The sequence below is a fragment of the Numida meleagris genome, chromosome 3, assembly GCF_002078875.1.
Source record: "Numida meleagris isolate 19003 breed g44 Domestic line chromosome 3, NumMel1.0, whole genome shotgun sequence".
Lineage (NCBI taxonomy): Eukaryota > Metazoa > Chordata > Aves > Galliformes > Numididae > Numida > Numida meleagris.
In genome coordinates, this window is record NC_034411.1 from 98,028,038 (window position 1) to 98,054,826 (window position 26,789).

A 26,789-nucleotide genomic window follows, 5' to 3' on the forward strand; every position below is an offset into this window, starting at 1 on the left:
CGGCCCGGCCCGGCCCGGCCCCGTGCGGCGGGAGGCGGCCTCCCTTACCCACAAGGCCCCGCTGCGATACAGCGGCCGCGTAGCTGAGCGCTCACTCAGCGCCCGTCTGTAACCGCGCCGGGAGGGAGCGGAGGGCCGCGATGGAAAGGGATCGTCGAAGTGATCTCCCGCCCAGTGCCCGGCTGCGGGGTGCGGTGGTGCGATTGGGGCCGCGGCTGCAGCGTGAGGGGCGAAAAGCGCTCTTCTGACAGCACGTTAGGGGACAAAAAGGAGCTGAGCTGTGCGGGGCCGGGCGTGAAGAGGGAAAACCCCACAAGGATGAGGTGGTTGGAACAGCCTCTAGAAGGACGGGCTGAGCCGCAGCATCTGGGGGACAACGGGCTGCACACCAGGGCCAGCCCGACCTCACCCGGAGGAGGAGGAGGATAGGTGATGGAGGTGGATATGCTGTGAGGTAGGGACCCAGGCCTCCTGGAAAGGGTGGCACAGAGATGGAGTTCGTGCCCCCGGGCAGCGTGGTGAAGACAACAGGCACTGGCTGCAGCGGCTGGTGGAGATAGCAAGGACCTCACGGAGAAAAGATGAACGTTTTCGTTTTGGCATGTTGCCTTACAGCTGATAGCTGAATGGCAATGAGCTGATGTCAGGAAATGGGCAAATAGTTTGACTTGAAAGGAAAAGGATTGAAAGAGCAGTAAATACATGAGTCACTGGCATGGCTCTGAGTGAGGTCACCCTGTGCAGTGTTCTGAGTCAGGACCCTGGGGCTGAACAACCCCCTCCCCCCGTTCCAGGGATTCAGATCTGAATGTTAACCCTAACCCCATCATTGGGCTTTATTTTACAGAAAGAGGGATCAAAATCCCTGAATCTAACAGAAGCACGTGTGTGTGTGTGTGTGTGTGTATGTATGTGTGTGTGTGTGAATGCTGTAACCATCGAATCTGGGTTCAGGCACTGAATCCTTCACTGAAATGCATTCAGGAGTTGGTGGGTTTCCTGGAGGAATGGGTGAAAGTTTTCTTGGGAGATGCACTTTATCTACGTTGAAGGGCTACCTCTTTCCCAAAGCAGCTTGTGATCCACTTTGTAATATTCATGCAAAATAAATCACATAATTTGCTCAAGCAGTCTATGCTGAAATGACAAAAGACAAAGGGGCAACAACTGGTAGTTTTTGCTAGCATTAGGATGTAGGTGCTAGTAAGGTCGCAAAGTTACATGAGCTACCACTTCAACCCTTAGAAGCTGTAAATTACCTACAAGAAACTATTTCTTCCTGTATGGCCTACTTTTGAGTAGGCTAATTTCTTTTAAGTAGTACGGTAGAAATGTATTTTAGTGTTTAGTGTTGTATTTTTTGTTTTGTTTTTAAATAATAGTTTTAAATGGGTTTGGACGAAAGACAAAATGTGAGGAACACGTAGTCAACACAGAGCCCATGCCTGGTTTTGTTACTGGCAGCAGGAATCTTTAGGGTGATTTCAGTGAGCTTTCAGTCAAGCACCAGACGATTTGAAGATGTAAGTTCTCTTCCAAGGCAAGCTGCATCTCTTTCCTCATTTTTGTTTTTTAAATCTCTAGAGTAAAGTTTGTAAAAAATGAATCTAATTCTTTATCTAGCCCATATGGTTCAGTGATATTGTCTAGGGAAATGTTTACACACATAACAAAGCAATTCTTAAATAAGCATAATGTCTTTTTTTTGCATGCAAAAAAAAAAAAAAAAAGTGTGATTGTGACTTCAAAAGTGAGTTTGTAGAAACAGTAAGTACCTTTTTGAAATTCTTTCCCAATAGATCTATTCCGCCAGCATTCAGGACATGGCTGTTTACTGTTGAAGCAAGTTTTACTCTATTAATGTTAGAAAGCCATATTCACAATGGCAGCATCGGCTGAATTCCATTGTGTGACACAAATCCGCAACAAAATTGTCAGCTCTATTCTACCAGCAGAATAATTATTACTCGTTATAAATGGTTAAGTGACAAAATGAGCACTTTGAAAGTCAGATCCTGCCCTTGGTGTGCAGGGTTTGTATTTAGGAAAACACTGTTTTAACACGTTAGTTGAACAAGTTAATATGGATGTCCTGAAGGAAAAACACCACCATCTTGTGTGATCTTTTTTCAGTTCTACCTTTTCTGCCTGTAATAACATGCATCTCTTAGAGTAACACCTACCCCTAACACTAACCATCTAAGGAAGAGCTGTTTTGGCTTTGTCCACGCATAGCTGTTTTGAAGTCTGATGCAGTGAACTGTCAACTGTTGTTTGCCATGTTTTGAAAGGCAAAGCCTGAGACTCTCAGGGTGCTCTGAAAGCAGACTGCAGCTGCAAGCATGCAAATCCACAGCTGGGTCCTTCACCTTTCTCCTCTGCTCTCTGAGATACCATTTAATTATTTTGTTGCTTAAATCCAACTATGTTTTAGGTGTCCAGTAGCACTCATGAGTTTGCTGTTGACCATTTTCAGAACTGTCTGTTTTTTCTAAGCAAGTTGCAAAGAAATGAGTAAAGTGGTCATTGATCTGCTCAGAGCTTCATGAAAGCAGGTTTTAATCCCTCAGCACATCCCCTGTCAGAGTATCGCACACTTTTAATCCGTAGGGCTGTGAGTTATGAATCACCAGGTTCAGATGTGAGGGTGGTGAGACACTGGATCGGGCTTCCCAAAGTTCTTGATGCTCCATGCCTGTCAGTGTTCAAGATGCATTTGAACAATGCCCTCAGTAACATGCTTAACTTTTGGTTAGCTCTGAAGTGATCAGGTGATTGGACTTGGTCATCTTTGAAGGTCCATCTCAACTGGACTGTTCAGTTCTGCTCTAGATTGTTCCTTCAGAGGACTGCCACAAGTATCAGGCCTTCTCAGGAAGACAAGGAATTTTGATCTGGGTTTCAGACATGCTTTAACTACTAGCATTCACAAGAGAGGGAAAGGGAGATAAGCCATTCATTTGTGCATCTGCTTTAGGAGAAGGGGCTGCTCTATTCTTAGCATTTGCTGCTGGCTACTTAAGGCTTTTGTGAATCCTCTTCCTAGGTTCCCATTCTCTACAATCCATGCAAAATGAGCATAAGAGCACTGTGGAGGAGGGAATAGATTTGACTAATTGGTAGGGCGCCCAGAAATTAGGTGTAGCAACTCACGCGGCCCTAGTCCATGTTTGGGTTTTACATATGAGTTGCCAGTGATCTCCTGGACTAACTCTGTGGAGAGAACGTTAATTGACTCTCATCACAGAATCACTTGGGTTGGAGGGGACTCTTAAAGATCATCTAGTGCAACCCTCTTGCCATGGGCAAGCACAACTCTCACCAGACAAAGCTCCATCGAATGCAACTTTGAACACCTCCAGGGATGGGGCATCCACAGCTTCTTTGGGCAGCCTCTGCCACAGTCTGACCACTCTCACCATGAAGAATTTCGTGTATCCAATCTAAATCTACTCTCCATCTCAACCAGTGAGAAACAGGTTGTAACAACAGAGTAAGAAAGACACTAAAACAAATAGTCCAAGCAAATACACAAGCTTCAGATATGTCAAACCACTACAGGAAAGGTGTGCGAGCATTGGCCCTGCATGCTGAGGAGCCCAGACACTGCTCTGACAGCCTGTGCATCGCATTCTGTTGTGGAGGAAGTAGGGCAAGAGGCTGTGGCTTGATAATGAGGTCTCAGGGCTTTGGAGGTTATAGCTAAAGATCGTCATCCTGCCTCCAGACAATAGTCTGCATTTACTTCACTAGCGTAACAGGAGCTTTATTTTTAGATTCATAAATATGAAATAGGGAAGTAAAGAAATGTAAGCCTAGTGATTTATTTTGGTTTATTTTGATTATTTTCTTGCTTTTTAAAAAATTTTTCTTTCTCACGTGCTGGTGTTTAATCGGTCTAATGGTTAAAAAATATTTCTTCTGGATTAAAAATTAAGCATTTTTTGTGTCTTCAGGTTAATGAAAATAGACAGTAAGGAAGGTACTTGACTTTGTATGTCTGGGACATGTCAGAGTAGGTGTTTTAAAGGGATTGTAAGGTTAAGTATTCAGCCGCAATCATCGTTGTTGATTTTCTTATTCTACTGTTGTCTTGGTGCAAGTATTACAATTATACAAAGTACACCAAAAAGCGCATTTTTAAATATTTTTCACTTAATTCACAATACAGCATCTGTTGCATTGCAACTAGTGGCTTTACATACAGGCAGCCTTTCAAAACCCTGCATTTGCAAACCATCTCTCAGTCAGAACAACACTACCACATCAATCATGGGCACAGGCAAGCTATAAAATTACAAAACCACTCAGCCATCTGTATAATTAAATACAAACCAAAGTAATCGAGCAAATGTTAAAGAAAATATCTTTATATTGTAAATTTTAGAGGAAAGGGCCTACATCTACTGTTTCTGACTGGGAAGGATGGTATCTTTGTCTCTGATAGATGTGCCTTATTATTGCTGCCCACTCTTTCAAGCAGCATAGCCTGCTCGCTGAGCAATGCAGAAATATTAGTTGGCACCGCTTGCTGTCTAAAAGTTAGTATCTAAATCACAAATACCAAAGAATCAGGTAAAGGAGGTGTGAAATGAGTAGAGTAGGTGCGTAAGGGCTGGGTGTGTCCCTGTAACACGCGATGTCGCCTTTGTTGTCTTTGATTTCAGGCGTTTCATAACCCCAGCTAATGTTAGCAAGGTAGTTTTGTAGTCTCTTGGATGCATTGGGAAGACAGAAGTGAAACAGTGAATCTAGGTTAATTGAAATGCTTAGGTGATGTTGATGTGCCAGATTCTGTTCTGCAGATCTCAGGAGGAAACATGCAGTAAGCATAGCTCAGAGAGTAAGGACAATGTGACCTAAAGTTTTCTTTTGCTGCTCTCTACGCTTAGCTTAAAGCCTGAAGCTCTCCAGCCCATAGACATGAATCACAGCAGTTGAAGGGACTGCTCTGATGAAATCCTCCCTGTCTTGCTGTGAGCAGGCTGCTTATACCTCACTGTACCTTAGAGCCAAGGAGGATTTCTGCTGATCTTAGTTCTCTGCATGTATCACCTCTGCATTTCAGATCAAACCTTTAAATATCTGCAGTATTGATTGTTGGCGTAAGAACCATTGTAGGCACCTAAATCTTTCTTCTGCTCTGGCTTTTAGCCATGAATATGCAGGAACTGGCTTGGAGAGTGACAGTAAAACCCTTGGCACCCAACACTTCTTGCAATTAGGGTGAAATGGCAGTGGAAGATGACTCGTATAGAACAAGCTAAATCAAGATGATTATTGCTGCAGTTCTTGTGCATCTCTGAATGCCCACATTATGTATCTCCATGTTAGCACTGTCATTCCTGCAATCTGTTTTTCATCAGGACTTAGCTACTGTTAATTGTGGGGAAAACAAGCTGTGTAGCTGATGCTGGTGTGTGAACAACCGTGGTTGCTGCGTCTGCTCTTGGGGAGCTTGCAGGGCTGTAAAAACAGAAATAAAAGCAGTTGTGAGTGTACCAGGGAAGACAAAGCTTTGCAGATAAGAGTTTACGCACTTTGAGAAATTGCATCATCTTGTTTTTAAATGGTAGCAGAGTCAAGCAGTGAAATCAACAGCACTGGGAAAGAAGAGAATGACCAGAAACCTCAGTATTTTACTCCTCCTCGGAAAAGAAAATATACAATTTTCTTATTTTCTCCTCATTTTGTCCAACAAGAAAGAAAGTCATGTTTGTCAATTTATTGTTAGGCTTACCTGTCCAATAGTAAATGGGACAACTTTGTGAAGAGGATGGCATAGGGATGCTCTCAGTTTTGCTGCAGTCCAGATGAGTGCTTCATCTAGGATTTGGGGATGCGTGATGATACTAAAGCAAAACACTGTATGGGTAAGAAGAAATTAGGTACAAAAAAATGAAAATGGTCATAAAAATGATAATCACAACTGAATTGGAAAAAAATCTTTGAACCTTTCAACAAATTTGATGTCAGGTAAGCTTTGGAATTCTTAAATTGTTAAAAAATTAAATCTTAATTTCAATAATAAGTGATTTTCAAATAAATTACTGTTCCCAGGATGATTTAGTATAAATGAAAATAGGAAGTATAAATCTGTGTCTTAAAAGGAGGCAAATATGACTGTTACCAAACTCTATGTAGCCTTGGCAGCATACAATGTTTAAAAAGGCATTGATGTGCGAATAACAAAAGCGTAGAAGAAAGTAGGAAATCATTTAAATGTAGACTGTGCCTGACTAACATAAATACAAAATTTGGGGGAAAAAATAAAAAAAATGTGGCTGATCTCATTTACTTTGTCTTCAGTTAATAGTTTGATGTGGTAAGGCTGGCGATGATAGGAGTTAATGGTAGGAATGGAGATGGTAGAAATTCCAAGGACCAGCCTTGGTCAGTCTTGTTAACCTTGTAACACTTCTGAGTTAACCTTTTTGTGTAACAGCACAAAATCAAGGAGTGTAATCAGCACACTTGTTGGGTGCTTGCACAAAATCAGAAGACAGCATCAACAGAGGGTTGAGCCTGGAAACATTCATTTCCTAGACTGGAAATAAGAGGAAAGTTCCTTGTTATGAGCACTAAGGGTTTAGTACAGCCTGTATGTGAGTAAAGGAAGCTGGAAAATAACCATGTTCAACAGGGCAGTATATCTTTAAAGGGCTGTGCGATGTAGTGGATGGAATTGCAGGGACAGAGGTTGGGAGCCCTCGGTGTTGCTGTCAGCTCTTTGCTGCTGTGGCTGCACTCGTAATGGTTTATGAAGAGTATAGTGTGGCCCGAATGGAAGTGAGAACAAATGATTTCATGACTGAAGACTTTGTGAAGGTGGCATTTTTTATTCAAAAGTCACGATGAATATAGCAAACCTTGCATGGTTTTGGCGGAACCAAACTGGCTAGTTTTCCTTGCTTGGGAAAGGAAGGTTTCCTTGCACCTGCCTTCCTTGGGGGTATTACTTTGCACAGACTATTAAAAGTTCTGCTTCACCAATGTAGAATATTTGCTCTGGATGCTTGAAAGAAGAGCAGCAATCTCCTTTTATCTCATGAAATTCTAGAATCACAGAATAGCTTGAGTTGGAAGGGATCTCAAAACCCATCCAGTTCTAACCATCTGCTCCGGGCAGCCTGTTCCAGTGCTTCTCCCCCCTGACAGTGAATAATTTTTTCCCGATATCTAATCTAAATCTACCCTCTTTAAATTTAGAATCATTCAGCACAGAGATACTCAGGATGAGGAAATCCCACTTCTGTCCTAGGAAATTTGAAGCAGAATCCTGCTTTCTAGAAAGCTGCCCAAAGCAGCAAGGATCTCATGTGGGAGAAAGGGGAAGATCTTCCTCATGCTGGAGCTGCTCCCCCGCACAAAGGCACTGAGCTCACAGGTCAGCAAGGAGGAATGTGACTTTGGTGCTTCCCACCCTGGAAGCAGCACTCATTGGGCCCATGTCCTTCTGCAGCATCCAAGCAGTACCAGGGAGGATCAGGGGCACCTGCTTCAAGCAGCCTTTGCTAGGGAAGCAAGGCCTATTGTGCCCCTTACAGCTAGTGCTTATTTCTTCAGCTTTCCATTTTTTTTCCCTCTCTTCACAGCCCCTTTCATCTGGAGGGGGACTAATATTAAATTCAGTATGAAAATGACATCTTCTCTATTCAACTAATTTAGAACTAATACAGAGAAGTATCTCTGTCGCTGAGCAGACTGCTACCTTTTTGGTAGTTTAAATAATTTGTGCCATGCAGCAAGGCACAAATAAAACCATAGGAAACAAAAATAATAACTAAGGAAATATCTACAAGAAACTGATGGCAGCACGGGAGATTTACTGTAGAGCAGGGTTCCAGCTCTTAACTGGAAGCTTGATGTTGCCTGCAGAATGGAAATACAGTGAGATTTCACTTAGAAAACAAAGAAATTGAATGAAATGAAATTGAATGAAATGAAATTCACTTAGTAAACAATGAAAATGAGAGGGCAGTGAGACACTGGCACAACTGCCCAGAGAGCTGTGGGTGCCCCATCCCTGCAGGCGCTCAAGGCCGGGTTGGGTGGGCCCTGGGCAGCCTGAGCTTGTGGGGGGCAACCCTGTCCATGTCAGGGGTTTGGAACTAGGTGATCTTTGAGGTCCTTTCCAACCCAAGCCATTCTGTGATTCTATGCAATTTGGATTTTTTTTCAGAATTCTCCAATCCGCTGTCCAGAACACCCCTGTAAAAGATGGCTGGGGACATGAAAACCCCGGAACCTGGGCTAGCAAGTGGCTGGGATGCCTGAGGTGCTGAAGGATGCAGCTGGGCATCGAGGGGAAACTCCTTTTTTTTTTTATTTTTTTTTTATTTTTTTATACGGTGTTTCCAATCACCGTGCTTGGTGCTGAGAGGATTTTGCACATGTAGAGAAATGCGGAGTGAGGTGGTGGAGCCAGAGCGGGCTTGGACAGCCCTCTGGTGGCCTGGGAACCGGGCTGACGGCTGGGACAGGGATTAGAATTAGGAAAAATTCATCCCTTCCTTTCCTTTTTCACCAGAATTTCTCTTGGCGCTCCGCAGCAGCTTTGGTTTATGTCAACACCAGACACAAGGATGCATTTCAGTTCCTGTTTGGCCACTGTAAAGACACACTGGGAGATGAAAGAGAGAGGAGGAATGGGTTAAGGTTATCTCCAGGTTTATTTAAATATCCAATTATTTAACCTAGAGAAGGAAAAAAATCTGTCACTGTTGAAAAATGTGCAGGTCACTGAATATAAGTCAGATTTTGCATATTTTCCTGTCTCATAAAAAAGGAATGATAGAATACCAAACTAAAAATAGGGAAAAAAAAGAACAAAACATCTATATGTAAAATTAAAATGATAAACATCTCTTTGTGTAGTTGTACATTTTGGTTTTTCAGTGTCAGTTGTCAGTAAAATGCTAATTTTGATCACGTGCTAGGAACACTGAATTACTTTGCAATTTGATTTCTCAGAGGATGTGCAGTAAAGACTGAGAGCATCAGCAAGCCCTGGGGCAGGATCCCTGAAAAGAGCAGCAGGATTTGCAGAGCTGTCTGCTTGAGAGGATGCTGTCCTGCAGCATCCGAGGAGATGGACCTGGAGCCTGGCACGGTTAGGGAGCTCAGCCTGAAGCCCTTGTCCCAGGACCAGAAGCCTGAGGAAACAGCTGACAAGGACTTGCAGAAGAGATCATAAGGTAGTCACCCTTGTCTTGCAATAGGTGTAGAGCAGAGAAGCAATTTGCCCAGCGGCGGGGTGACATGGTGACAGTGGCACATGTGGCTGTGGTCAGATGTGTGGGTGCAGGCACTGGTGAAAATGTCTCTGGAGACACAATGCTGAGATTCCTTCTGCATGGAAACAGAATGCCCAAATGTCATCCAACTAGAATCATGTGAGTTGGAAGGGACCTTCAAACCCATTTGGTCCAACTCCCATGCAGTGAACAGGGACACCTGCAGCTACATCAGGTTGCTCAGAGACCTGTTCAGCCTTACCTCGATAATCACAGTTGTAAATTTCAGTGATTGCTCTGTACTACCATTACTACTATTGTGGATCCATTATTTAAGTGAGAATTACCTGTACATTGTACATGGAACTGAATACGCAGCTGACTTGTATCCAGTTAAAGCCACCATTTGCTGTCAATGATGCGATGCGCTGAATGAGTATTTCTGAACAGAAACCATTAATTGAATGAACAGATATCATCTTGATCAGGTTTTGCTTTCAAATGTGGAGTTGGAACTAGATGCTCTTTGAGTTCCCTTCCAACCCAAGCCATTCTATGAAAAGCTTTTCAGGTATTGCTGAGATTTAGGGTTTATTTTCCTGTACAGCCATACCATTTTCTCTCCAAAACATCGCTGCAGTTTTGCAGCCTTCCCTCCTTATGCTGCAAAAATAGCTCCCACTTGTCACTTTCTGCAGTAGCACAGTGATAGCGGTCACGGAGCCATCTGAGGGAACATAACTCCATGGGAAGTTTGTGGGCAACCTCTGTGTAATCAGTTGTTGTCTTGTTTTCATTTCCAGGCAACAGCCTTTCAGCCAGACGCACACACACAGGCTGCCTGGACAGCTGTCTGAGCCCGTCTGTCCCAGCTGGAACAGCACGCCTCTCCTCTGGGTATAAAGGAACAGTGTTTTACAGCTTGGAAGTAAAAGGTATTTTCATTTGGAAGACACTTGCTTTTAATACTCTGCTAAGTGATTTTTTAATGTCACAAGTCTAACCGAAAAGAAGCATGGTTCCAGAGCTTAAATCTGCTGTAGATTTTTAATGCAGTCTGGAGATTTTCAGGTGGAAGAAACAAAGAAGTAGTCAATAACTGGACAGTAATCTCTAGTTCTCTTTTCTGCTACTCACTGGCCCAGGGCTGTCACTGCTTTTAGCACTTTCCAAACAAATCAAATCCACCGATCAGTGCATTGCGACTGCCAACATATGTGCCAGATTTGGCAACTGAAACACTGTACTTTATTCCTTTATTCTCTAGGAAAAATCTACGATTAAGACACATTTGAGCGCTGTGACAATGGATACCTGCTGGGAGGCTGGCTTTGCTCCTTGAGTGCCCAGATAACAACAGTGCCTGGTGTAACTCAGGGTACCTTCATGTCTTCTGCATGACCAGGTAGAAATGGTCTGAACATGGTTCCTGCCAGGGGAAAATTGGAGTTCATTCATTCATTCATTAATTCATCCATTCATTCATTCTGCATACCATTATTTTTCAGACCCTTCCAAACACCACAGGCAGAATACAGAATAGAGGATGAGAACAGTCTCATCCCAGGTTGCAGAAAGACTGATTTATTGGTAGCAGCAGTAGAGACGTTTACTGCGTTCCCCTTTTCAAAATTGCATCGTGCCATGGTTGCAGACACAGGCCTGGAATTTTACTACTTTCCTCTGTTAGCAATACTTAGTAGGATGCATTTCATCGAGGTTCAAGTTCAAGAGCTTCTTAGTGCTGGTAAAGAAAACAAGGGAGTTGTTAACTGCCCATCAGCAGCTGCTGCTGCTGTGAACACTGAAGGGAAATTCTCCCTTTGCTGATGTTTCCACAGTTCTGCTAAAGTCCCAGCTGTCTCACTGCTGTTTTGGTCATGCTATGTCTCAGCCAGGTATCTCGATCTTTAAGGAAGTCTGTATCCAGCTTCAGCTTTTACTGTTAATGGCTGGTATAACTAACACGGGGCCTGCCGGCCAGTTTTGTGCTGAGTTGGCAGGTATTTGCTTCTTAACTTGCTCTTAAAGGTTTTGGGGCCATCTCTAATTCACAATTGCCTTTAAAACTTTATTATCCCAGTAAATCCTGAAATATTTTTTTTTTATTGAAGTTTGAAGTTTTATTCTCAAGGATAACTTTTATTTGTACTTTTGGAAATGAACTCTTTTAATGTCGAGGTTACTGTTTGTGCAGAGAAGTATTATCCGAAATTTAGGAACCAGGATGCCTCTTAAGAATCTGTGTGCCTTGTAATTAAAATACATGCAAAAACGGTTTTCCCTTTCCCAGCTTGCTGAAACTTCATATCTGATCTGACACTTTTCTACTTTGCAAGACAAATTTCATCAGTTTTTATTTCATTTTTTTCCATGACATTCACTTTGGCTGCATGTTGGAGAAGCAACAATGATTGCTGTAACCTGCCTGTGATATTTGGACGGCTATAGATGAAAATAGAGGTTCTTAGAAAACAGCAGCCGTACTACCAAAATTGCTTCTCTGTCTGGGAAAGAATATTGCATTATCTAAAATCAGTTCTGCACAGGATTTGCATTAGAATCTGTAAAAGATTGAAAGCAAAGCTGTGCCAGGAATTTGAAGAGCTTCTTGCAGATTTTTAGATTCCTGCAGTTTTCATTTGAAGTGCTAATGCTAAGTCTTCCTTTTGAAGAAGGATGCCATAAAATATGAGAGGCCTACAACATCAATAAAAGCTTAATGGTGTCCTGAGCTTTCATCTGTTGGATTTGCTGCTACAACTTCTTGGATTTAATGAGTGTCTCCTACAGCCTCATCAGTTAATCCAGGGGCGATTACAGCCACTACCACACTCAGAGAGCATGCAGTGAGAAGGGGGTGTTCAGACACGGGGCCACGGGCGCGCACACAGCCCATCACCAGATTTCAGGAAGGACCCATGTGTGACAGACATTTTAGTTCGTTTCTTTATAAACGAGCATCAAAATCCTTTGCTAAAAGTGGGTGAGAAGAGCCTTGTGTGGATTTACACAAGCCATACACAACTAGGTATAATGTATGTAATTGAGCCTCGATGCACTTTTCACAAATGACTGTTGACAGACCAGAACTGGAACCAACAATGGCAGATTGCTGCTCTGGGTCAACACTTCGTCCATTCCTCCCGTTCCAGCCCTGTGAAGAGCCCATGTACCAAGGTGATGAAATCCACAATAGCTTAAAGCCTGTGGTGAGCTCCACTGAAAATCCCAAGAGCTAAACTGACTTTTGAAATCAGCGTAATTTAATTATGCTTATAAATGAGGCTCTTCACACGCAACAAAAAACAATTCAAAAGGAAGAAATTTGCTGTCTTTTAAATACTTTCCAGAATACACTAATAATTTAAAGTATTCCTCTCTCTGCTTTGCAGATCACATTATTTAGAAATTGCAGTTCACATCTGAAAACTCCAAGAAGTGATTCAGACCAAATAAGGTCTGAACTGGCAGCTTGTGGAGTTTGTTCCAATTACAGGGTCAGCCAAAGCAGGACATTTTATAATTACAGATCTGGGCTGTTGTTCTTGCTGATTAATGCGTTTGGGTGCTCAGCCATTCTTACAGAAGGAAAGACAAAAGCGTTGTTGGAGCTTTCTCATTTGTTACAGGCAGAGTCCTCAAGCAGCCGATGGAAATGCTGACACAGAAATACACTGAAAGCAGACATACGGACTCAACAACAACACTTTCATCTTAATAACCTTTCAGACAAAAATCATGCGTTATACAGATTCAGAGTAAGGCTCTATCATGTTTACTTTTAACTTGTATCAAAGGTCAGTATCGCTCAGCTTTTCTCAGAGTCCAAGTCTAATCTTCCCAGCGCGTTAGCTGACCCTAGAAATGAATTCTACAGCTGGAAAACCTGCATAAAGGAGGGAGGAAAAACAGAATCGCTAAAGTTGTTGAAAACAAAAATCCTTAACGTTCCAATTAATGAAAGCATGTTCTTTCAAAAGCAGCTGTTGTTAACGTCTCTAAGATGGTTACTGTGCAAAAGCAGAGTTCCTTCCGTACTGCACAGTCCAAAGTGCTGTATTGTCAGCTAACAAAATCCCACCCTAACTAATGCACGGCATTCAGGATGCCTCACTCGGTGCTAGAATTTGTTGCACGCTTCACAGTAAGCATTATCCTAAGGTATTGAACCAGTCCAGGGAAATCAATACTCTTGCAAACAGCCTTCTCCCCTCCCCCACTCCCCCAAAATAAAAAGAAACAGAATGGAGATGCAAAGATCAAATAGCAAGTTTGCCATCTGGGGAGAAGACAGACATTGAAGGAAGATCGTTTTTTCTGTGCAAAAAGGTAATTTCTTCATATCGGCTCCCACCCTCTGCTTCATTGGAGGAGTACCTCCCTTGCTTTGACCAGTGTACAAAATATCTTTTCAATTTGCTTTTATTATTGTAATAGCTCAACCTGTAGTTCGCATTTTATAGAGATGCAGAAAATTAGAATGTACAACAGAAGTCCAGTCTTCCAGAGCAGGATGGTAATTGAACATACACAAAATGCCAGGATTACTGATACAGACTTTTCTGCTAAGTATCGCACTTAGAAAATTATGGAATATGCTTTTCAAACCTGCAGTGAAAGGAGTGTAAGCATGGCAGTTGTAGCTCCAGTTAATTTGCATAGAAGACTGCGGCAGTTCCAAGACCTGGCTGGTCGCCAGGTGCTCACCAAGCCTTTCTCTCACTCCCTCTCCTCAGCAAGATGGGGAATGTCAGAGAAAAGCTTGTGGGTAGGGATAAGGCCAGGGAGATCACTCACCAGGTACCGTCATGGTCAAAACAGATGCAGGCTGTGGAGGGCTGATTACATTTATTGCCGATTAATAATCAACTAGAGTAGGGAGAGCTGAAAGCATACTAAAACCACCTTCCTCTCAGTCCTTTTCTTCCCAGGGTCAACTTCAAACCTCCTCCGCCAAGCAGTGCAGGAGAATGGGGGCTGTGGTCGGTTCATATCGCTTCATCTTGCTGCTTTTCCACGGTCGTGTGCTGCTCCTGCTCCACATGGGGTGCCTCCCACGGGATGCTGTCCTTCCCAATCTGATTCCATGTGGCTGCAGCTCTACATGCACTGCTCCAACATAGCTCTGCATCACAAGGCCCACCCTTCAGGCACTGCTCCAGCAAGGGGCCCCACAGGCAGCTGCTGCCTCTGCCCTCCGGCTCCACTGCAGGCTCCTGTCCATGGGCTGCAGTTGTGGCCCAAGACCTGCTCCAGTGTGCACTCCCCCCAGGGTGCAGCTTCCTTCAGAGCACATCCAATTGCTCCAGTGTAGAGTCCCATATAGGCTGCAGTGTGGATACCTGGCCCACTATGAGCTTCTGTGGGCTACAGGGAACAGCCTGTCCCATCGTGGCCTTTCCCAGTACCCGCAGGATAATCTGCTCTTCCTCCGCCTTTTTCACTGACCTTGGTTTCTGCAGTGTTATTTCTAATTTTTCTTACTCCTCTCTCACAGCTGCTGTGCAGCATTTTTCATCCTGGCTTAAATACGTTACCAGAGCCACCACAGAGTCACTCACAGGCTCAACTTTGTCCAGCAGCAGGTCCCTCTGTGAGCTGGCTGGAACTGGCTCTCATCTGACCTGGGGTAGCTTCTGGGCTCCTCTCCCAAGCCTCCAGCCCTCCCTGCTACCAAACTCTTGTCCCCTAAGCCCAATACAAAGACCCTGTCTCTGAAGTTTCATTTTATACTTATTGAAGGTGAATGAATATGTACTACAGAACTGAAAGTATTTCTGAGGTAAGTTCTAGAGTATTTGACATTACCTGCAATCTGAATCCACAGTAAGACTGTGGTACTACTGGGCTATGGCTATGCCATACATAAATTCTAGACACTGGAGTGACCAATTTAAATATTTATTGATAATCTTGTTTCTTCTGAAACTTGCTACAGTACTGTAGCATCACAATGTCAGGTTGAGCTGGCAGCTGCCAGCACTACATTTAACAAGTTTTTCACATCAGTTTTTATGTTTGTAGTTACCCAGTGAATTCTAACATTTTAAAGATGATTCATCGTACTTTTTTAACTAGACTGACCACTTAATACTTTTATAAAGTTTATTTCTTTGCTGTACAGAGGCAGAAATGTAAACCATCTCAATAAACCTACATCAATAACTACCCAGACATGGTACAGATATACAAAAAGCTGTTACTTCAGTGTTGATACCATATTTAATGCAGAACTGGATGCAAATAATGCAAACAGCATCTACACAGTGTAAGGCGTTATTCTCGTACTATTTACATCTTGTTGCTCATAATGAAGGCTTCTGATACATCAGTTCTTTCTTCATCTGTATTTAATAATCCTTTTCCATAGTAGTGCAGCTTCAGAACTCAAAAGTGCATTTTCTTTATTATATACATTTTCAGAAGGTTCATGGATTGTTCCAGAAATGGTTCTCAAACCCTCATTTTTCAAATTCATTCACTGAATGCGTTTTCCATCATTTAAAATTATTTCATAAACTAAAACCACCATTTTCCCAAAGCTCTGTAGATCACACGCAATTATAAAATCAGGGCTCCTAATATCAAATCTAGGAACCGTTGTCTTCTGACTTGACCTGTGAAAGCACTCAATCCACTGCTGTTTTAAATTTAAAACACTCTGGAGCATTTCAGGTTGGCAAGTTTGCGGTTCCAAACAGCTTTGGAAGAGCTCTACAACACAGATATTTACATTTTGTATTAGATTTGGGGTTGTAGTTCCTCTCACTCTGAAAGTGAAGTGAAAAAAGAATCCAGTTACTGTCGTTGTAGGAAACTACAGTCATTTCACAAGCAAAACAATTGAAAAACAAAATTAAATAGTCAGCTCTTCCTCTCTTCTATGAAGTAAAATTGCTAAAAATAAAGTACCTTTCATCTTCTAAGCTACTGCAATTCCCGCCACATTCATTTTTAAACCGCAACAACCACAACAACCTGCAGCACTGGAGATCTTGACAGACAGAATCCCAGCCCATCTTGTTGCAGGAGATTAAAATACTATGTTTCATCTCCTGTCTGCCCTCCTTTAGATAGGGCAGTAACGAGTAACAGCAGTATAGTGTTTTGTTTGAAACATATCTTAACTCCCATGGCAACTAGTTTTTCAGCTGAGCGGCTGGACTGTAGATTGAGAACTCACACACACTGTTCCATCAGCAGAGCGCAGAACGGCCAGCTCTGACAGAAAGCCAGTGAACAAGCGCAGCTTGCTATGTCTGCACGTGCCTAGCCCTTTGCACTCCTGTTGCTGTGAAGTAATGTGACAGCATAAATGTCGCTTTCTGATACTTCCTACACTCCCACACATCTTAGCACACTTAAACTATGTCCTGGTGTGAAAACTCTCAGTTTTCAACTTCAGCATAACGGTATGACAGTCTTAAAAAAAAAATAATTACATGAGGATAAGAATGTAAACGGGAGATGTTACCTTCATCAGGAGGAACTGATGGCTCAGTTTCAGAAGTGACCACTTCCTTATCTTCAGAAGTTTTATCTCCTGGCTTATCTTGTTCCACCTCACATAGATACACATCAATGGGTCCTTTTGTGCTCTTTACATGTACTTTTATGCAATCCTGTAAAATAGTGACTTGCATGTTAAACAAAGGACAAACCCTACATGTCAGTTATGTATTTTTGCACACAGTTTAATCCCAACAGATTAAAAACAAATACAAGAGTGACATAACTAAAGTTGTGTTACTAGTTCTACATAAGCTATGACTCGATTTTCAGGCTAATTATTAAGTATCATTCAGCTAACAAGGTTTCGCCTTTGATGGGCAACATACTTAATGAATCTGTTTAGTCTCTTTACTGACCTTCTCGTAAATGGCCAAGATTTATCGCATGCTTAGTAAGATGAACAGAAGTAAGAACTTGACAGTCAATGTCATGGCTCAGAAAACAAATCAGAGCACATCAGGGTTTTAATAACATGGCAAAAACTCTAGTACTATCTTCCTTCAGCAGATGTAACACTGCAAGGCACAGACTAAGTCAAATTCAATGGGAAATGGCTAGAAGAACGTTCTCTCTAAAGGAAGGCCTTTCAAATCCTGCCTTCTTTTGCTTCAGGAAGCCTCTGGAATCTTATCTTTCTCACCAGCATAGGATGAGACCCAGCTTATTTTTCCTGAGAAATCACTAGATACATGCATAATGGATTTAAATCTTCTGTTTTTATTGCATCTTCTTTTCCTAGGATGACCTGAACGGGAATAGGTATGCTGTACCTTGAGGAAAGGACAGACCACATCCCCTGCCTCCATCAAAAATACATCTGGACTACTGGAGTGCCAGAACTTTTTGTTTTGTTGACCCTATTGTACATTTCATACTTCACTACTATACTAACAATAGTTGCCTAATCACTAAGCAGTAAAACAGCATTTACTCGCTAAGATAGTTATCAAACTACGCTTATTTTGTTTGTTTAAATCCACAGCTTTTATAGATTTTACTGAACAAATGCTGGTTTCATTATCCTAGTAATGACCAAACACACTGATACTGGAAATGAGAAACATTTATTACAGCTGCTCCATTATTTCCAGCAAAACTAATGGAGTAAGTAAAGTTCAGACATGTTCATTGTTTAATAATTTAAGTAAGCAAAACAAAAGTCCTAAAAATAATTTTCTTAAGACTATTCTACCTACAGCACTATTCAGTGAAACACAAAAACAATGAAGTACCAATATTTGCTATACGTGACAAAGAAACTCAAAGTCAGCTAATGACTGCTACTGCTAAATAAATAGAAACAAAATGTAAGAACTTTTCTTCCATTGAGAGAGAAAGCTGTAAAACTTACTTCTTTAGGAATCGGTATTTCCAGTTTGGTTTCTTCTGGAGCTTTGATGGCAATCACAATCTGTTTTTGAAATGCCTGAATGCTACGGATATCTTGGTATGTCACATAAGCTAGTGTATACATTGGTCAAGGATTCTGTATAGTTATTTGCTAATGGGCAGAAGCAAAGAGTACGATGTTAAGATATGCTGACCAGAATACCAATTTAAGGAAAGTGGAAAATAGCTCTGATGATATTACTTAATATTAGCTTTGTAAAATTAATTATTAGCTGACAGGTAGAATTTTTTTTTTTTTTTTTTTTTTTTTTGTTAGGAAGAAAAAATCTTTCATGGAAATCAAGACATTCAATATCATGAACTCTGTATTTGATAAAACAGTTTTCATAAATACTATCATAAGTCTATGCAGCAGAGGGAAAACTGCCTTGAAGAATTCACTTCCTTCATTGGGTATTAACAATACATAGAAACAATTTCCTGGAAAGCTGGAGAATTACTTTCTTAACCAGAACAGGTAAACCATAGTGAAAAGTTTACCCGATATCATGCAGGAAATGGACACATTTGAGCATAGACCTTTTAACATTCTACCAGGCATCAGAGCTCAGCCTTATTTCTTTGTACCCACAGTCAAAACACAACGTATACGTCCTATTAAAGCTACTAAAGAAGTCCCACCCTTATTACCAAACCACACCTGAAAGATTAGGACATGATCAACATACCATTATATCTTCATGGCAAAAGGCCACTGTGACTCTGTTTTGGGTCCTCTTTCTCATCTCAGTAAGCAACTCAATCTCACTGGTAGGTCAAGATCTGTCCCTGAGACAACTTTACTCTATAGTGGAGAGAACAAGGTGATGGTGAGGATTCTAAGACTACTGCCCCACTTACATATTCCTGTTCCTTGTTACCATTGCTAATAATTCCTTATCTCAGTAATACCCTATTCCTTACCCTCACTGTCACCGGGATACTCTGCTTTCCTCTCCATGGCAAAGTGCCAGAGGAATGAAGAACAAACACAGTCCAGCTCCAGTTCTTCCCACTCTTTTCCTCTCAATATTCTCCAGTGGAATCATCACACAAGTAGCACTCTCCCGAGGATCAGTCACATTGTGCATGACCCTATAAGGGCATGTGCCTATTATATACTAATACAAAATAACTGATTATCTCATTACCCAATATTACTGCATAGCTGTGGTATGAGCCTACATCTACTGCAAGAATACCTGAGTACTAGCAACTAAACCATGTACTAAAGTAATGCAAGAGTTAAAAGGATATTTTGCATTTTCTTTGTCATCTGTTAGATCAAATAACTGATGAGCACAATCCTTGATTAATTCATCCAGAGCTTCTTCCATGGCTGACAAGTCAGAAAGTTCATCTTTAAGGTTTTGCTGCTGTGTTGCCACTTCAACAAGTTGGTCAAGATTAGAACCTCTAAAAGAATATGACAGTTGTCTAATATGCTGATAAAAAGAAGAGCCTGGTTATTGAATATAGAAAGTGTACTAATAGAAAACAACCAGGAATTCTGGTATCCTTTACTCAGCTGCAACATGATGCAATGCACTTTTTCAGTTGATACTTGTAAATACAGTATGTCATTCAGACAGCCTGAGGATAAAGAAAAACTTAAGTTCTTTTTATCTATTAAAATAATTCAGTATGCTTTAAAATACTTTCAAAGCCATGTTACTCAACATCGTTGGGATTTAGTGTTTCAGAAATTAGAAGTTTTTAAGCCAACTTACACCCACTGGATATGATTCTTAGATCTCTTCCGAATTAACTGGATTCCATCCAACACACTGGTGATGTCATATACTCTTCGTTTTTGTACTCCAAGAGATGTTGCTACGTCGTTTAAATCAAGGACACCATCTGGAGCTCTTTTGACAAGATCCATGAATTTTCGAGTCAAATAAACCAAGGACGCATCAAATCGAGGCCTTCTGACCTTCAGAGTTTCTGCAATGTTTTTGATACAATATGTAGGGTACATTACTACAGTAATATTACTACAGTAATATGAAACGTCTCTTACAAAACAATGGTGATGAAGTTGCAATTAATGTGAGAGTTTGAAAGAATGCAATTATTTACAGTACTAGGCATCATATAAAGTCCATTAACAAGACGCAGTGGTTTTATCTAAATAGAAAATGCACATCTTTGTGCTTTCAACATTTATGACTAACATAACAATAGTCATGTCACCATCTGATTTGTAGGACATGAGCTCAGACTATTACATCAATACCAGCGAAAACTTAGGTTAACCATAGGTAGTGTCAGGGCACTGTCGGAGAACTGCAGCTGTATCACTTCCTCCCAGACACTGCTAACATGGTTCTCCACACCTTCTTGGCTCACACCAACTTGCAGGTCTCCCAAATAATTCTCAGGCACAGTTCAGTAGTTGCCTCGGTTTCAGAGACTATTTCAGTCCACTTGGTTCTATTGTCTAAGAATGTAATGTATGGACAAACTTAGCTCGTACTGTTCTGTTCAGCCTCATGGACTAAAAATTGGTGAAGTCGCTGTTTGATTTACTGTACAACAAAGATCTAGAAATCAAGAGGGATGCCAATGTATAGTCTCAGAGCAGAAAAGGTACTCATCAACAGCTTGGTTAATGTTAGGTTGTTATTTACGTATGCCTGACCACTCCTTTATTTTAAAGCACAAAAGAAGTTATGATACAATAAAAGACTGTAAAATACCACTGCTACTTGTGCCTTGTACTGCAAAGTATTTCATACCTTATCAAACTTTGCCACTAAATAATATCCCAGTCTAATGCTTCAAGAGAACATGGATGCATGTGTAAGGAAGCTTCCCTAGGAAACACTCTGCTTCAAACTTCAAATTTTTCCCAGGATGAACAAGACATGCTCCTTTATTCGTAGTGTATCGCTCTCATTCTATGGCTACAAGACTGTGCTCTTTTTAATGGAAGTGACAGGTTCAGCAACTCACTACTCAGTTTCGAATGGTATTACTACAAGATTTGTAAGAATATTTGTAAGAAAATCAGAACAACAACAAAAACTAAATTTGCTCAACCCTGTATTTACATTTGTCAGTACTGATTGAAAAATATTGCTAGTTGTTAGTATCAATGGAAAAATAATGCTAGGCAGCATGATGCCCTAGGTCACTTTTCTGCAAGCTCGTTTTCTTGATAGTAGTAGGGATTAATACTTGGCAGATGGAAGAGAAGAGGGAAAACCATGAAAAATGCATTGCCATATTTGCTAGATATGGAAGTATGCAGCATTCCTCCCGTTCCATCTATATGAGGTATATAACAGTTTCTCATTTGTTTACAGCACGCGTCACCACTGTAAAAAAAAAAAACAACATTACATACTTCAAGGATAACACATGGAAGGCAGCCACTTACTTTTTACAATCGGTATGTCATCATCCAAATTCAAGTTGAGCATTGGTGTCTGAGGAAAAAAAAAAAAAAAAAGTATAACTAATGCTAGATGCCTGCTGTTTCAAGGAAGCACGGGAAGTTTTTAACAGAGAAACCCAGGACCCAATTCTAGATGATGCAGTAACAAGAGTGCTGACAGCTCAACAGATAGTACTGTGCAAGAATCTCATTGGGTAGAAGAGACACGCCCTCATTAATACCTATCACATTTTTCAGATCTTAAGTTGAGCACATCTCCTGCTGCCTTGGAAGGCAGGAAACATCAATAAATTCCATAAATCTCAGGTAGCGGTCACAACACTAACCAGTATCTCTATAAAATCTATAAATACCAGTTTTGATCATTCCAAGTAACAGTTCACATACAGTCAATACACTGGTAACGTACTGCCTGAAAGGAGGTTGTGGTGAGACGGGGGTTGGCCTCTTCTCCCAGGTAACAGCAACAGGACAAGAGGGTATGGCACACATTGTGCCAGGGAAGGTTCAGGCTGAATACCAGGAATGTTTTTTTTTTCCTCGGAAAGAGTTGGTGGGGCATTAGAACAGGCTGCCCAGGGACATGGTGGAGTCACCATCCAGCACAGCCACTCAGCCCTTCCTCACGCCTTGCACCCAGGTCCCCACAGCACACTGCAGACATACAAGCATGTGGAGCTCTTGCTTCAGGGACACTGTAGTAGCAGAACTGAGCTAGGTGAGCAGGCTAATTTGGTGCCTAGCATCACCAGAGATTGATGAGAGGTTGACAGCAAACCGTACGCTCAGGTATTGAGAAAATACCTGTGAGGGACTACAGAGCCCTGGGTGACCTATGGGGCACTGCAAGCCATCTGTAGGGTCTCTGTTGCCCTACGGTGTCCTGGAAGCCCCCTATAGAATTTATACGGCCCCTACTCGCCCCTCACAGCATCCATGGCCTCGGCCAACACTGCCACTTTCTGACTGTTCCGTGCCACCTTCCTGGCTTTGGTCCTATCTTCACCACTGCCTCTTTGTCCTTCCTCGTGGACCCCCGCGGCTCCACCTCCTCTTTCTCATTTTGCATTTTTTGTTTGTTTTTGGCACCATGCCAACTTGTTCTTTGTAAAGAGACAAAAATGAAATTGTTTTCTCTTTTAAAACGGCTTTTTAAGGGACTGTATTCCATCACGTTCCGGATTTTAGTGCTTAGAACATACTGGATCTTTATTAAATCCACCACTCTGCTCTTTGGAGTTGTATGTATGTATATACAAAAAAATTAGAAGCACTGGTGGAAACACCTATTCAGTCTGGGAAACAAACTTTTAAAGTGAAACTTTCTGAACTCTAACTCCAGAGAGCTTTGTTATAAACCTTAGTTGTAGCCTGCAGGCCTCAATCTCTGGGTGTCCTGACAACTCTCCAGGCAGTTTTTGGTTTTTTTTTTTTTTTTTTTTTTTCTCCCTAGCTGCTTCACATACAGCAAGTAGAGTAACAACCTCAGTTTCAGAAACTCTCTCTCTCTTTCACATTTTATTTATTAGCTTCAATTCCAATCATACTGCATTGCATTGTATTATCTCACATTCCACTACAATACTTAGTAAACTACGGTTTTTTTTTTCCTTTAGCTCGCTGTCGCTGTTTCCCTTGCCCAGGCCCATCTCCCTGCCCATTCCCTCAAACTCCCCCTTCTCTCCCCGGGGCGTGGGTTCCTGTGCCCCCGTCATGGAAACCGGACCGAACTGCGGCAATTCCTGAACAACTGCAGGTGTTCAAGAAACGTGGAGATGTGGCCGTGAGGGACGCGGTTTGTGGGCACGGTGGGGATAGCTAGGCGGCTGGACTGAATCATCTCCGTAATCTTCTCCAAGCATAACAATTCTATAATAATTAGCAACGCGATAACATCGCTAAAGTAGTGGTGAAAGCCGCACGCGCGATTAACTGAACCTGAGACGCTGAGAGGAACAAAACGCACAGCTGCAGCCTGGCTGCTTTTCACCAGTGCGCTCGTAGCCCATTCAACTACTGCAGGCGGTTGCGCCGCTAGGACAGCCCCGAGCACAGCGCCCAGCGCGGCTCCCGCTCCCAGCAGCCCGCAGCGCCGTCCCGCCCCACGCAACCCTCCCTCCGGCCCTTCCACGGCAGGAGCCAGGAGCCAAGAGCCAGCCCAGCCCAGCCCGGCCCCGCCCTCTCGCCGTCCCCAGGCGGCACCTCCCGCCCCCGCCCGCCGCGTACCGCGCTCAGACGCAGCGTGTCCGGCCGCAGCGGCTTCAGGCGCTCCCACTTGGAGGCGGCGGCCATGTTCGCGCGGCCCCTCCTCCTTCCTCACGCCGGCGGCGGCCTCCGGAGGGGCGGCAGGGCGCTCAGAGATCTTCCCGATGAGGCTGCGGGCCCGTGAGGAAGGAAGGCGCCGCCATCCCCTCCCCGCCTCCGGGCGGAGGGGGTGCCAGGGCCGCCTGGGCTCGCCGCGGAGCGCTGCGGCCGCTCCTACCCTCCCCCACCTACGGGCGGCTGGGCGGCGGATGGAGCCCGTGCGCATGCGCGCACCTGGCGAAGGTGACGCAACGGCGGTGCGCCGGCGCTCTCTACCCAGAAGGCCTTGCGGCGCAAGCACCGCGTTCCCGCCCCGCTCCGCGCGGCTTTCTCGCCCTCTCGCGCCGGAACTGCTGCTGGGGCGGTGCGGGGGGAAGCGCGTTCCTGAGTTGTTCCGCCAGCGCTGCGTGCTTTGCTGCTTACCTCATTGCCCTCTCCTGTTTTCTCAGTGTGCAGCACAGAGTCACAGAGTATCTCCCAAGTTGGGAGGAACCCACGCGGATCACCGAGTCCAAAACCTGGGTCTACACAGGACCATCCGAAATCCAAACCCTGTGTCTGAGGGCGGTGTCCAAACGCTCCTTGAACACCAGCACTCGGGGCCGTGCCCACTGCCCTGGGCAGCCCGTTCCATGCCCATCGCCCTCCGGTGCAGAGCCTTTCCCCAACCGCCCCCGCCCCTCCCCGACACAGGTCCGTGCCATAGTACCTAGCTACTATGTAAGACAAAAACAATTACTCGTTGAATTGCTTGTCTGTTGACTGGTTGCTCTTCACGCCGGTTAACTGTCCTTTGCCACACAGTATCCAAATAATCTGTCATGGAATTCTTTTGCACAAAAAATTCCGGAACTATTTTGCTTTCCTCTATCACAGGAGGTGAAGTTTCAGAGCACTCCTCCTTCAGTATGCACACGGGAGGTGCTCTATACAAATGTGAATTTCATTGAACGTTGTGTAAAAATACTATTCTGATATGTGGAAATCAAAGTCGTGAAGGATTTCATTTATCTTCTAACGTACCAGCCAGGGCAGGTCAGGAAGCACTCTCTTATCTTGAAAATATAATGAACATAATGAACTAACCTTCAGGCTAGTTATTTTTCTGGAGAAGCTTGAGTCACCACTGATAAAACTGATGCCTCTAGAGAGGATGGAATTTTCATCTTGGTAACTCATTTTTCAGTCGCTTAGTTGCACGCTAATAATCGTCTTTGTAGAGATGTGTAGAACTAAGATAGGCAATTTTCATGCTTGTTTCAGGGTACATTTGGATCTGAGAGACAGGATGTCTCAGGAGCAGAGGCAAGCAAACTATGCGCTCAGAGCAGCACAGAGGGTTATGAGTTTTAGTCAATATATGCACACTCATACACACACAGGCATCCATTTTTAGATAATCCCCATAAGCAGGAAGCGGAAACTCCCTAAGCAAGTGCACTATTACTTACCAACCCTTGAGAGACAGCAAATCGCCAAAAAGGAGGGAGGAGAAACATGCCAGTTGTGGATCTGATAGGTAGTGCCAGCAGGGCGTCCCCTGCTTCAAAGTGCACTTTTCCTCTCTCTCCCACCACAGCCTGTCTTCTGCTTTTGTTCTCCCCAGGGTCTGTGGGTTTTTTTCCACTTGCACGCCGTACCTGCACAGCCAACGTGTGATACAGAGCCCAAGAGGAACACCTGCTTGCAAAACAAGTCTTTGCAAAAACAAGATAAACTACCAAGGTCAGCTCTCTCTCCAAAACAAGATATTTGCAGCTACAGCCACAAATATCAGTTCCCTTAAAACTGTCAGAATACTTTGTTCCATCCCAGGATCATTCTTCAGTCAGGGGCCTTTAGTTACCCAACACAATGCTCCTATTAATTTGTGAGAAAATAAGGTGAAAAAGTGTCTTAGAGCTCCTCAAAGGCATGTCTGTGTAACAGGGGACACGAAGCCTTGAATCGTGCAGTTAAAGAAATTGTGCAAACATTGCTTGTCAGTATTCCAGGGGGAGCTCAGACTGATACGAATCACAGAATCACGGAATTGTAGGGGTTGGAAGGGACCTCTAGAGATCATCGAGTCCAATGCGCCTGCAAAGCAGGCTCTGTACAGCAGAGGGTTTTCCTGTCATGGGAGCAACAACACACCACTGAAGTCTAAGAACTTCATACACCTTTTAGTATGAGCAACATAATGCTCTTTAAGTATTCAGTAGCAATGAAGTGCAATAAGGAATGAAGATTATCCCTTTGCTGTTTTACTCTTAACTGGAGACATATCTTACCATTGTAATTTTTTTTTTTTTTCTGTAACAGCAAAATGTCTTGGGCTGCTTTGGTTTCGGATAATGTAAGGAATGAGCCATGCAGAATAAAAATCATTGACTAGGATTTCTATAATTGTTGGATAGTCAGATATTAGCAGGAATGCTAGCTGCTCATAATTTGAAGATTAGGGTGTATGATTTTCTGTATTAACCCATGTGGAAGAAATTGCATCAACATTTAACAACGCTCTTGTTCTAGCAAGTCATAAGATCTAATTCTGTTGTTCTTGTGCTCCTCTATCCCTGGCTGGTGGAAATAATGGAGCAAAGAAGAGCTCCACATGGCTTTAGATTCAGAAAGGCTTTTCCTGTGTCTACATTGAAAGACTAAAGCTTGACTTTTTTTTTTTTTTTTTTTAAGAAAATGAGATTTGATAGAAATTGACTTGATTATCAGGAATTGAGGCTATCACATTCTGTAGAATTCTTTCACTTCAATTTTTTATTACTCTTGTAGATGAAAATGTAAATTACTGTTTACTTATCGACTGTTATCTTATTTTATACAACAATGGCTGTGCAGTTGTTTTTTTAGTATCTCCAGACATTAACTGTACTAGACATGTTTCTTAAAATAGAAGATGTTTATCTGAAGTCATATTTTCTTTGATTGAATTGATTTTCAAT

At 42.7% G+C, this 26,789-nt stretch overlaps 1 protein-coding gene and 1 long non-coding RNA gene across 5 annotated transcripts; one reads left to right on the forward strand and one right to left on the reverse strand.

Moving 5' to 3' along the window:
- On the forward strand, positions 26-18,096 carry LOC110396094. 3 transcript variants are annotated; one of them, XR_002436784.1, is made up of 5 exons: positions 26-9,197; positions 10,040-10,171; positions 10,504-14,039; positions 14,982-15,021; positions 17,491-18,096. It is a non-coding gene; the product is annotated as an uncharacterized LOC110396094 (long non-coding RNA). The 3 variants fall into 3 exon arrangements; XR_002436782.1 differs by having other exon boundaries at positions 10,504-15,021; XR_002436783.1 differs by lacking the exon at positions 17,491-18,096 and having other exon boundaries at positions 14,156-14,988.
- On the reverse strand, positions 15,331-25,426 carry E2F6 (E2F transcription factor 6). 2 transcript variants are annotated; one of them, XM_021391411.1, is made up of 7 exons: positions 25,299-25,426; positions 21,526-21,574; positions 19,871-20,087; positions 19,398-19,556; positions 18,103-18,217; positions 16,714-16,861; positions 15,331-16,009 (listed from the first exon to the last, which is right to left on the reverse strand). In XM_021391411.1, the coding sequence occupies exons 1-7, from the start codon at positions 25,344-25,346 to the stop codon at positions 16,005-16,007; spliced, it is 741 nt and encodes a 246-aa protein (XP_021247086.1). In that variant the 5' UTR covers positions 25,347-25,426; the 3' UTR covers positions 15,331-16,004. The 2 variants fall into 2 exon arrangements, with proteins under 2 accessions (XP_021247086.1, XP_021247085.1); XM_021391410.1 differs by lacking the exon at positions 25,299-25,426 and adding an exon at positions 23,770-24,053.